The sequence below is a fragment of the Coregonus clupeaformis genome, unplaced genomic scaffold (assembly GCF_020615455.1).
Source record: "Coregonus clupeaformis isolate EN_2021a unplaced genomic scaffold, ASM2061545v1 scaf0080, whole genome shotgun sequence".
Classification (NCBI taxonomy): Eukaryota; Metazoa; Chordata; class Actinopteri; order Salmoniformes; family Salmonidae; genus Coregonus; species Coregonus clupeaformis.
Genome location: NW_025533535.1, coordinates 383,946 through 396,544, shown reverse-complemented (window position 1 = coordinate 396,544; position 12,599 = coordinate 383,946). Strand labels below are relative to the sequence as shown.

At 43.3% G+C, this 12,599-nt stretch overlaps 1 protein-coding gene across 1 annotated transcript in view; it reads right to left on the bottom strand.

Moving 5' to 3' along the window:
- rnf213b (ring finger protein 213b) overlaps window positions 1-12,599 on the bottom strand; it is a 109,144-nt gene that overhangs the window by 69,168 nt on the left and 27,377 nt on the right. Inside the window, 10 exon segments of the mRNA XM_041878961.2 lie at window positions 1,030-1,130; window positions 3,151-3,271; window positions 3,454-3,641; window positions 3,813-4,016; window positions 4,227-4,405; window positions 4,538-4,671; window positions 4,862-5,050; window positions 5,995-6,130; window positions 9,312-9,620; window positions 9,739-9,860. Coding sequence (XP_041734895.2) covers window positions 1,030-1,130; window positions 3,151-3,271; window positions 3,454-3,641; window positions 3,813-4,016; window positions 4,227-4,405; window positions 4,538-4,671; window positions 4,862-5,050; window positions 5,995-6,130; window positions 9,312-9,620; window positions 9,739-9,860 — 1,683 coding nt within the window.

Below are 12,599 nucleotides of genomic sequence, written 5' to 3'. Positions count from 1 at the left end.
GCTAGAGCTGCCCCGGTCAACTGTAAGTGTTATTGTGAAGTGGAATTGTCTAGGAGCAACAACGGCTCAACCGTGAAGTGGTAGGCCACACAAGCTCACAAAATGGGACCGCCGAGTGCTGAAGCGCGTAGCGTGTAAAAATCGTCTGTCCTCGGTTGCAACACTCACTACCGAGTTCCAAACTGCCTCTGGAAGCAATGTCAGCACAATAACTGTTAGTTGGGAGCTTCATGAAATGGGTTTCCATGGCTGAGCAGCCACACACAAGCCTAAGATCACCATGCGCAATGCCAAGCGTCGGCTCTAGTGGTGTAAAGCTCGCCGCCATTGGACTCTGGAGCAGTGGAGAAGCGTTCTCTGGATTGATGAATCACGCTTCACCATCTGGCAGTCCGACGGACTAATCTGGTTTTGGTGGATGCCAGGAGAACGCTCCCTTCCCCAATGCATAGACCCAACTGTAATGTTTGGTGGAGGAGGAATAATGGTCTGGGGCTGTTTTTCATGGTTCGGGCTAGACCCCTTCGTTCCAGTGAAAGGAATCTTAACGCTACAGCATACAATGACATTCTAGATGATTCTGTGCTTTCAACTTTGTGGCAACAGCTGTTTCAGCATGACAATGCCCCTGTGCACAAAGCGAGGTCCATACAGAAATGGTTTGTCGAGATCGGTGTGGAAGAACTTGACTGGCCTGCACAGAGCCCTGACCTCAACCTCATTGAACACCTTTGGGATGAATTGGAACGTCGACTGCAAACAAGGCCTGATCGCCCAACATCAGTGCCTGACCTCACTAATGCTCTTGTGGCTGAATGGAAGCAAGTCCCCGCAGTAACGTTCCAACATCTAGTGGAAAGCCTTCCCAGAAGAGTGGAGGCTGTTATAGCAGCAAAGGGGGACCAACTCCATATTAATGCCCATGATTTTGGAATGAGATGTTCAACGAGCAGGTGTCCACATACTTTTGGCCAAATGTATATTAGTTTAATACAAAACCAAACAATATGATGTTGAATTGAGTCTTACCGTATGTCCCCGCTGATGCACTGTTGATGATAGGAGTTGAGGATACGGATCAGCTGCTGCAGTGTGTCCACGTTCCTCAGATCAGGAGAATCCTGCATCAGCTGAGAGGAAGAAAAACATATAAAAACTGCAAACTGATTCCAACATGTTGAATAGGCCTTGCAGAGCTCTCTTTAAACATGACAAAGAACGGGTAATCAATAAAGTATTCAATCAAGGGCAGTGGTGTAGTGGTGCCTTGAGAAGTGGGTACACAGCATTCAGAAAATATTCAGACCACTTCCCTTTTTCCATATTTTATTACTTTGGACTGAAAGCCAAGCGTCACTTCTGAAGGAAACCTGGCACCAGCCCTACAGTGAAGCATGGTGGTGGCAGCATTATGCTGTGGGGATGTTTTTCAGAGGCAGGGACTGGGAGACTAGTCAGGATCGAGGGAAAGATGAACAGAGCAAAGTCCAGAGAGATCCTTGATGAAAACCTGCTCCAGAGCGCTCAGGACCAGACTGGGGCGAAGGTTCACCTTCGAACAGGAACACAACCCTAAGCACACAGCCAAGACAACGCAGGAGTGGCTTCAGGACAAGTCTCTGAATGCCCTTGAGTGGCCCATCGTCATACCCAAGAAGACTCAAGGCTGTAATCGCTGCCAAAGTTGCTTCAACAAAGTACTGAGTAAAGGGTCTGAATACTTATGTAAATGTGATATATATCTGTTTTTATTTTTAATAAATTTGCAAAAACTCATAAAAACCTTTTTTTGCTTTGTCATTATGGGGTATTGTGTGTAGACTGATGAGGAAAAAAACAATTTAATCAATTTTAGAATAAGGCTGTAACGTAACAAAATGTGGAAAACGTCAAGGGGTCTGAATACTTTCCGAATGCACTGTATACTCTAATTTTTACCAGACATCTCCCAAACGGCTCGCTTGGCAAAGAAAAGGCGCCCTGTGTGAAAAATTCTATGACATACAGTAACATACACTCTGAATGACCTAAAATGATAAATCCCATATGGGTCTTCCACAGACAGGCCAACCCAAGCTGTACTGTGCAAGTAGGCTAATAGTAGGCCTTCTATTGAAACAGATAAATGAGAATGTCAACTAAGTCAGATATCTCCAAAAAAAAATCAGTTTTTCACTCTCAAAGTCACACAAAAAAAAATTAAAAAAAAGATGCTGTAAGTCCACAACAATGCTTACACCACATCAGGAGACCACTTTTGAGGTATGGGAAAATGTACGAAATTTAGATTTCTGAGTGTAGATACCCTTTAATTCAACTAGCACTGTTGTTTGCGATGTTTCTGTAGCACACATGAGATGGAGTTTGCAAAACAAAATGGCCACTGGATTGATGCAAATAATCATGATATAATTCTGACAGGTAGGCATAGGCGACGTCGTAGCTAGTTGTAGCTAGTTAACATTTAAGAAGATTTTTGGGAAAGCCTTTCCATCTACCAAAAGACGGTTATCCTATCATCACTATATATTTCCTGTTTGAAACCTGGACGTTTTACTACATATTATGAGGCATGTCTTTCCTTGCTTCAAAGTAGCCTATAGCCAAAATCCCACCATAGAACCGTGGAGGCAATTATTTTATAAAGACTTACACGCTCTCCTGTCTTTCATTGTCTAGCAGCCAAAGGCATTATCCTATTCATATTAGCAGCCCATGATAGTTGTTGCATCTTTAGATCTCCCCTCTTTCTAAATTTCTAACCGATATTACCATCTCTGTCCATAAAATTGCTTGCATGTGCAGTGTACATTTTAGAACAGTGTTTTCCCCAAATTGCCTTTTGGAACATTTTCACATATGCCTACTGCCGTGTGCACATTGCTGGCTTAAAATGTCAAGAAATAATAGTTTATCAACATTTTAAGCTAAACATTCTGATCTGTTCAATCAGCCGTATTAATTGATACGCCGTATACCTCCACTCCACTACTTTGATACGCATCCTGGGGATTAGGAAGTGAGTATACACAATGCCCTAAAAATAAAAGTGGGTATACGGCGAATACCTGTGTATACCCTCCACTACACTACTGCAAGGGTGGGTGGATCATTATTGCTAATACTGTCTAAACCCAACCTCTCACTTACATTTTGGAGAAGGCTACAGTGTTTCAGAGCCAGATCCTCCAGCCTGGGGTCTATCTGTTTCCCCTCAAACATCACCTGCTGGATGAATGCTGCTACTACAAGCATCCCACGCCAAATAGACCTGAAGGACAGAAGATGAAGTTGAAGAAGGTGCATAATATAAAAAAAATTGTTTTTACTTTATTTGGTAAGAATCAATCAATCTGCTGATCAACCAGTCGGTCAGTCAGTCAGTCAATCAATCAATCAATCAAACAAACAATCAAAGAATAACTAACTAACTATATCAATCAATGAATGTACCTGATGGAGTCCAGGTGCTGGAGACAGCCTGGGTTGCAGAGGGAGCTGTAGTTCTGACCAAATGCTCTATCCAGACATGGCTGTAGGAGCTCCACTCTGCGTAAGAGGGACTTACACTCTGTCAGGGAGGTCACAGTCTGCAGCTTGGTCCTCTCCACACAAATTCCAAGAGCCAAAATATCCTCTAGCTGCCACAAAAAGAGACCACGATCGTCATCATGCTTTCTTTTTTACTCCAGGTCGTAACATCATTCTTTGGGTGTTGTTCCTTGTGGCCATTTGTGACCAGGAAAAACTTCCCGCCCTAGTTAAACGCTTAACTCTGGACCTTATTTATGGTGTTATTGATGTGATCTCACCATGTCTGTGGGCTCTGTGTGTGAGGCCTGCTGTAGAATGTCCGGGGCCAGCTGGGGCTGCAGCAGCAGGATATGGGACAGAGTGTCAAGTCTGGGAGCATAGTGTCTGGCTGCAGCCATCACCCAGGCAGGAGACAGATCAGGGGTCATGGTCATGGAACGCTGGAGTTCAGACACACAGCCCAGCGCCGCTCTGGTGAACACCTGTGTACGGAAACAAGGAACATGAGTAACCAATTTGCGAAAATATATTGGCAACACTATTATAACTTTCATTAATAAGCCATTATGAATGATAATTATCCATTTATAAATCATTAATTGACAGTTGTTATAAAGTGTTCCCAATATCTTTTTACTAGACTGTTTTAAAATGTGATGTCAAATGGGATCTCAAGATTCACACAGTCGCACCCTCAGCTCATCCTCAGACTTGATCTTGAAGGAAAGCAGCAGAAAGTCACGCAGGTATCGTTGGTCCAAGTTCAGGCGCTCCTGGTCTGAGAGCTTCCCTATGAGGCTACCCAGCTTGCTACTGGTTGCCGTGCTCACAAACTGGACAATCCTCTGGGTGCTGTCATCCTCCTTTGTGACTAAGAGTGAGATTCAATTAGAGTTAGACAATATACTCATAGCATAATATCATTTATTTCATTCTAGATAGTCCCAATATGGACACATGATTGGGGACATAGATAAACCAGTTTATGAAGTTTGTCACTCACCTGGTACAAACTCTGATTCCTCCCACAGGCTTTGGAAGTGCATTCTCATGAGCCAACTGAAGGGGGCAGCACAGGGGTGTTCCTCACCACCCAACTGTAAGTAATGTTGCACCAAGACCTCCTGGTCTGACCCGCTAGAGAGGAAAATGGAAATAGAATTATACAACTATATATCAGTCAGGTATTTTAGTTATTTATGTTGATTTCTTCAATTTAGATCACAAAAGGTTATTGGAACTACTCATAGAGTGACATTTATACAGATCTCAGAAAATACAAAACAATTGCAGTTTGGGGACAATAACAATTTACTGAACTGGATACCTGGAGTTTTGTGGTGGTGTAAGGTCCAGAATATGTCTGTCTGCCAGAATGTCCAACCACAGCTGTATGAGGGCCTGACTGAGCCCAGCAGAGATCAGCAGGTCCAGGTTGGCATCCCTGTCCAGAACCTCCACCATATAGGCCAGTACTGGAGTCAGGGTGGACTGTAGACAGCGCCATAGGGTGTGTCTTACAGTGAAGGAATACACAGAGAGAACATATTAGACCCAGGAAGAAATTCTAAGGAAAGCATCTTCTTATACCAACTATATAAGAACAGCACACATCAGACCCAGGAAGAAATACTAAAGAGGTATCTTCCAATATCAACTATCTTCTATCCAAGACAATTGCTATAGTTCATGGTCGGTCTAATCAGATGGTATTGGTGTTCTACTAACTTATAGAGTTATTCTTTAAAGTGTTCTACTTCTAGAGTGTTCTACCAGGTGTTCTACTACCTTAGAGAGTTCTACATTAACGTGTTCTACTTCTAGTGTGTTCTACCAGGTGTTTTACTACCTTAGAGAGTTCTACTTTAAAGTGTTCTACTTCTAGTGTGTTCTACCAGGTGTTTTACTACCTTAGAGAGTTCTACTTTAAAGTGTTCTACTTCTAGAGTGTTCTACCAGGTGTTCTACTACCTTAGAGAGTTTTACATTAAAGTGTTCTACTTCTAGTGTGTTCTACCAGGTGTTTTACTACCTTAGAGAGTTCTACTTTAAAGTGTTCTACTTCTAGTGTGTTCTACCAGGTGTTCTACTACCTTAGAGAGTTCTACATTAAAGTGTTCTACTTCTAGTGTGTTCTACCAGGTGTTCTACTACCTTAGAGAGTCCTACATTAAAGTGTTCTACTTCTAGAGTGTTCGACCAGGTGTTCTACTACCTTAGAGAGTTCTACTTTAAAGTGTTCTACTTCTAGTGTGTTCTACCAGGTGTTCTACTACCTTAGAGAGTTCTACTTTAAAGTGTTCTACTTCTAGTGTGTTCTACCAGGTGTTCTACTACCTTAGAGAGTTCTACTTTAAAGTGTTCTACTTCTAGTGTGTTCTACCAGGTGTTCTACTACCTTAGAGAGTTCTACTTCTAGAGTGTTCTACTTCTAGAGTGTTCTACCAGGTGTTCTACTACCTTAGAGTGCCCCCCTCCTGTAGAGCCTGGCGTTTCTTGGCTTCTCTGTTCACCCACTCCCCTGGATTGTGAACCAGCTCCTCCCTCTGTGCTAGGGTCCCTGCCAGTCTACCCAGCAACACCTTCTGGAAAAGAGCTGTAGGGCACATGAAACAGTATTGCCTAAGGGACAGATCAAAATTGATTGGAGGGGGGGTTGGGTTCAAAGTAGAGAAGGTTTGTCAAACATTTTGGGGTGCTTTGGGGAGCGTTGTGTGGTTTTTGGGGGGGCACAGGGGAGGGTAGTGCGTTTTTTCCACCTGGTTTAAATTCCCTCTTCTGCTCGTATATTCCTTATTAACAATGTCTTGACTTACTTTTGATATTACCCTAATAAACTTCAGAAACGTTTGTGAAGGTTTGGTATGGTGTGGCTATTATTAAGCTTTAGTTACTGCAGGCCTATGATATGAAGGCAGTGCATCCCGGTGCGCCAACTGACTCCGACTTGTGAACTTTTGGTAAGGAAGACTGTAACAATATAATGCTTATATAAGTATATATCTGTATAGCAGACACAGTAGAAATCTGACATAAAGAAATGCATATCGGTGTCGTAGCATGCCACCGGCATATCTCTATCTCTCTGGGGTTAGGCCTAAACTTCTCTTCCTTTATTTATTTATTTATATACACTACCAGTCAAACGTTTGGACACACCTACTCATTCAAGGGTTTTTCGTTATTTGTACTATTTTCTACATTGTAGAATAATAGTGAAGACATCAACACTATGAAATAATACATATGGAATCATGTAGTAACCAAAAAAGTGTTAAACAAATCAAAATATATTTTATATTTGAGATTCTTCAAAGTAGCCACCCTTTGCCTTGATGATAGATTTGCACACTCTTGGCATTCTATCAACCAGCTTCATGAGGTAGTCACCTGGAATGCATTTCAATTAACAGGTGTGCCTTGTTATAAGTCAATTTGTGGAATTTCTTTCCTTCTTAATGCGTTTGAGCCAATCAAGTTGTGTTGTGACAATGTAGGGGTGGTATACAGAAGATTGCCCTATTTGGTAAAATACCAAATTATATTATGGCAAGAACAGCTCAAATAAGCAAAGAGAAACGACAGTGCATCATTACTTTAAGACATGAAGGTCAGTCAATCCAGAACATTTCAATAACTTTGAAAGTTTCTTCAAGTGCAGTCGCAAAAACCATCAAGCGCTATGATGAACCTGGCACTCATGAGGACCGCCACAGGAAAGGAAGACCCAGAGTTACCTCTGCTGTAGAGGATAAGTTCATTAGAGTTACCAGCCTCAGAAATTGCAGCCCAAATAAATGCTTCACAGAGTTCAAGTAACAGACACATCTCAACATCAACTGTTATTTTAGTAATTTAGTAATTTTAGCAGACGCTCTTATCCAGAGCGATTTACAGTTAGTGAGTGCATACATTTTCATACTGGCCCCCCGTGGGAAACGAACCCACAACCCTGGCGTTGCAAGCGCCATGCTCTACCAACTGAGCTACAGGGAACTTTACAGTTCAGAGGAGACTGCGTGAATCAGGCCTTCATGGTCGAATTTCTGCAAAGAAACCACTACTGAAGGACACCAATAAGAAGAAGAGACTTGCTTGGGCCAAGAAACACTAGCAATGGACATTAGACCGGTGGAAATTTGTCCTTTGGTCTGGAGTCCAAATTGGAGATTTTTGGTTCCAACCGCAGTGGCTTTGTGAGACGCGGTGTGGGTGAACGGATGATCTCCGCATGTGTATTTCCCACCGTAAAGCATGGAGGAGGAGGTGTTATGGTGTGGGGGTGCCTTGCTGGTGACACTGTCTGTGATTTATTTAGAATTCAAGGCACACTTAACCAGCATGGCTATCACAGCATTCTGCAGCGTTACGCCATCCCATCTGGTTTGGGCTTAGTGGGACTATCATTTGTTTTTCAACATGACAATGACCCAACACACCTCCAGGAGAATGATGGAGTGCTGCATCAGATGACCTGGCCTCCACAATCTCCCGACCTCAACCCAATTGAGATGGTTTGGGATGAGTCGGACCGCAGAGTGAAGGAAAAGCAACCAACAAGTGCTCAGCATATGTGGGAACTCCTTCAAGACTGTTGGAAAAGCATTCCAGGTGAAGCTGGTTGAAAGAATGCCAAGAGTGTGTAAAGCTGTCATCAAGGCAAAGGGTGGCTATTTGAAGAATCTCAAATATAACATATATTTTGATTCGTTTAACACTTTTTTGGTTTCTACATGATTCCATATGTGTTATTTCATAGTTTTGATGTCTTCACTATTATTCTACAGTGTAGAAAATAGTAAAAATAAAGAAATACCCTGGAATGAGTAGGTGTGTCCAAACTTTTGACTGGTACTGTATGTCTTCTTTTAACTGACAAATAAAATCAATCAATCAATCCAAACTGTACAGCGGCCAATTGATGAATGGAAAGAGACATCTTGTTACAAAACACCAAAAAGTTTAATGAGATTCGGAGATTGCCAAGCCTTCGAAACCGGGTAAGCCTATGTATTTTCTGTTTGTCGAGATTTACATAGTCTATTTATTGTGGTGTTGAAAACGCAAACCATGATATTGAAGTGCCCGAAGTTGGTATTCTTTGTTTATTGGTTATGTGATGCTTTGGCACAGAAAACTGTTGGTGGAAAATTTGTTGCATATATTTTATATAATTATAAATATGGCATAAAAATATTGGAAATCTGATTTCCCCCTAGCTGATCATTGTCTGCAGCCGGCTCTGATCGTAGTGTAATGAAACAGGCAGGGAGAGTTAGCTCGTCTGTGGTGGTTGGCGAACCCTCAACCTTCTGGCCCGTAGCCCTGCGTGGCATCGACTGTGCCACAAATGCATGCTGAAGTGGCAAAGTCTATATGCACGTTTATAAACACAGCGTCGCTACAGGTATTGTTATTTGTGGTTGTAAACATTATTTTGAGTTAATTCTATGAGGGGGGAGGGTGTTCAATTTATTTTACAGTAAAAAGGGGAGGGTCATGTGAAAATATTTTTACTTTGGGGAGGGTGGGTGCGTTTTTGTTGTTAATGACACCTTGAGTTGGACCAGCCCCTCCCTCTCCAGTAAATTTCGATCTGTCCCTAATGCTTTCACTTCACTTTAGTACAGTATATGCAGTACACTGAGACAGTTTTCCACTGTGTGTTTGTATACTTTAGTAACATGACGGCTGTATGTGAGAATCACATCAAAAACAGCAATAATGAGCAACGAAGTTCAAGAGCAGTAAAATAATCTCAAGGACTGTCTATTTACCTCCCATCTCTCCGTGGTTCTCTCCAAGAAGCCCCAGCAGTATGTTCATGCGCTGCATGCTCCTGGAGGTCATGTCATTGGGGTCTCTCAACAAACCCACTGCTTTCTGAATGCAGGACCTCACCAGGGATAGACTATGCAGGTGTGCCGTCTCTGTCTCTGCTTGGGCATCAACAGACTCACAGGTCTCTATACGTGACTGTGCAGGTGGGACAAGCTTGCTGATTGGCATTCCACAGAAAACCGACAAGTTCAAGCTCATGTCTTCTGTGTCCCTGAGATCATCAATGTGCACTGAAAGCCAGACACCTGGAAACAAAACGAACCATAAACAAACAAATATGAATTAATTAATTAATGGATATATGCAATAGTCAACACCACATCACTGTACATTAGCCTTGCCAGACTGGAAACTGTGACTCACCTCCTTGGAAGCCAATGTGTTGAGATCCTCCACTCTGAATGCGGGACAGCTTGGTGATGAAGACCACATAACAACAGGACTGATCTGACTCCAGTGTTATCAGGTAGTTCATTGTGCAGTACCTGGACACACAGTGCGATAACGTTAGTTTCACTGAGGGATTGCAACATAAGCTTTTGTCAGACAATATACAGTGGGGGAAAAAAGTATTTAGTCAGCCATCAATTGTGCAAGTTCTCCCACTTAAAAAGATGAGAGAGGCCTGTAATTTTCATCATAGGTACACGTCAACTATGACAGACAAAATTAGAAAAAGAAATCCAAAAAATCACATTGTAGGATTTTTTATGAATTGATTTGCAAATTATGGTGGAAAAAAAGTATTTGGTCAATAACAAAAGTTTCTCAATACTTTGTTATATACCCTTTGTTGGCAATGACACAGGTCAAACGTTTTCTGTAAGTCTTCACAAGGTTTTCACACACTGATGCTGGTATTTTGGCCCATTCCTCCATGCATATATCCTCTAGGGCAGTGATGTTTTGGGGCTGTCGCTGGGCAACACAGACTTTCAACTCCCTCCAAAGATTTTCTATGTGGTTGAGATCTGGAGACTGGCTAGGCCACTCCGGGACCTTGAAATGCTTCTTACGAAGCCACTCCTTCGTTGCCCGGGCGGTGTGTTTGGGATCATTGTCATGCTGAAAGACCCAGCCACGTTTCATCTTCAATGCCCTTGCTGATGGAAGGAGGTTTTCACTCAAAAGTCTCATGATACATGGCCCCATTCATTCTTTCCTTTACACGGATCAGTCGTCCTGGTCCCTTTGCAGAAAAACAGCCCCAAAGCATGATGTTTCCACCCCCATGCTTCACAGTAGGTATGGTGTTCTTTGGATGCAACTCAGCATTCTTTGTCCTCCAAACACGACGAGTTGAGTTTTTACCAAAAAGTTCTATTTTGGTTTCATCTGACCATATGACATTCTCCCAATCCTCTTCTGGATCATCCAAATGCACTCTAGCAAACTTCAGACGGGCCTGGACATGTACTGGCTTAAGCAGGGGGACACGTCTGGCACTGCAGGATTTGAGTCCAGTCCCTGGCGGCGTAGTGTGTTACTGATGGTAGGCTTTGTTACTTTGGTCCCAGCTCTCTGCAGGTCATTCACTAGGTCCCCCCGTGTTCTGGGATTTTTGCTCACCGTTCTTGTGATAATTTTGACCCCACGGGGTGAGATCTTGCGTGGAGCCCCAGATCGAGGGAGATTATCAGTGGTCTTGTATGTCTTCCATTTCCTAATAATTGCTCCCACAGTTGATTTCTTCAAACCAAGCTGCTTACCTATTGCAGATTCAGTCTTCCCAGCCTGGTGCAGGTCTACAATTTTGTTTCTGGTGTCCTTTGACAGCTCTTTGGTCTTGGCCATAGTGGAGTTTGGAGTGTGACTGTTTGAGGTTGTGGACAGGTGTCTTTTATACTGATAACAAGTTCAAACAGGTGCCATTAATACAGGTAACGAGTGGAGGACAGAGGAGCCTCTTAAAGAAGAAGTTACAGGTCTGTGAGAGCCAGAAATCTTGCTTGATTGTAGGTGACCAAATACTTATTTTCCACCATAATTTGCAAATAAATTCATTAAAAATCCTACAATGTGATTTTCTGGATTTTTTTTCCTCAATTTGTCTGTCATAGTTGACGTGTACCTATGGTGAAAATTACAGGCCTCTCTCATATTTTTAAGTGGGAGAACTTGCACAATTGGTGGCTGACTAAATACTTTTTTTCCCCACTGTACACTGCTCAAAAAAATTAAAGGGAACACTAAAATAACACATCCTAGATCTGAATGAATTAAATAATCTTATTAAATACTTTTTTCTTTACATAGTTGAATGTGCTGACAACAAAATCACACAAAAATTATCAATGGAAATCAAATTGATCAACCCATGGAGGTCTGGATTTGGCGTCACCCTCAAAATTAAAGTGGAAAACCACACTACAGGCTGATCCAACTTTGATGTAATGTCCTTAAAACAAGTCAAAATTAGGCTCAGTAGTGTGTGTGGCTCCACGTGCCTGTATGACCTCCCTACAACGCCTAGGCATGCTCCTGATGAGGTGGCAGATGGTCTCCTGAGGGATCTCCTCCCAAACCTGGACTAAAGCATCCGCCAACTCCTGGACAGTCTGTGGTGCAACGTGGCGTTGGTGGATGGAGCGAGACATGATGTCCCAGATGTGCTCAACTGGATTCAGGTCTGGGGAACGGACGGGCCAGTCCATAGCATCAATGCCTTCCTCTTGCAGGAACTGCTGACACACTCCAGCCACATGAGGTCTAGCATTGTCTTGCCTTAGGAGGAACCCAGGGCCAACCGCACCAGCATATGGTCTCACAAGGAGTCTGAGGATCTCATCTCGGTACCTAATGGCAGTCAGGCTACCTCTGGCGAGCAAGTGGAGGGCTGTGCGGCCCCCCAAAGAAATGCCACCCCACACCATGACTGACCCACCGCCAAACCGGTCATGCTGGAGAATGTTGCAGGCAGCAGAACGTTCTCCACGGCGTCTCCAGACTCTGTCACGTCTGTCACGTGCTCAGTGTGAACCTGCTTTCATCTGTGAAGAGCACAGGGCGCCAGTGGCGAATTTGCCAATATTGGCGTTCTCTGGCAAATGCCAAACGTCCTGCACGGTGTTGGGCTGTAAGCACAACCCCCACCTGTGGACGTCGGGCCCTCATACCACCCTCATGGAGCAGACACATGCACATTTGTGGCCTGCTGGAGGTCATTTTGCAGGGCTCTGGCAGTGCTCCTCCTGCTCCTCCTTGCACAAAGGTGGAGGTAGCGG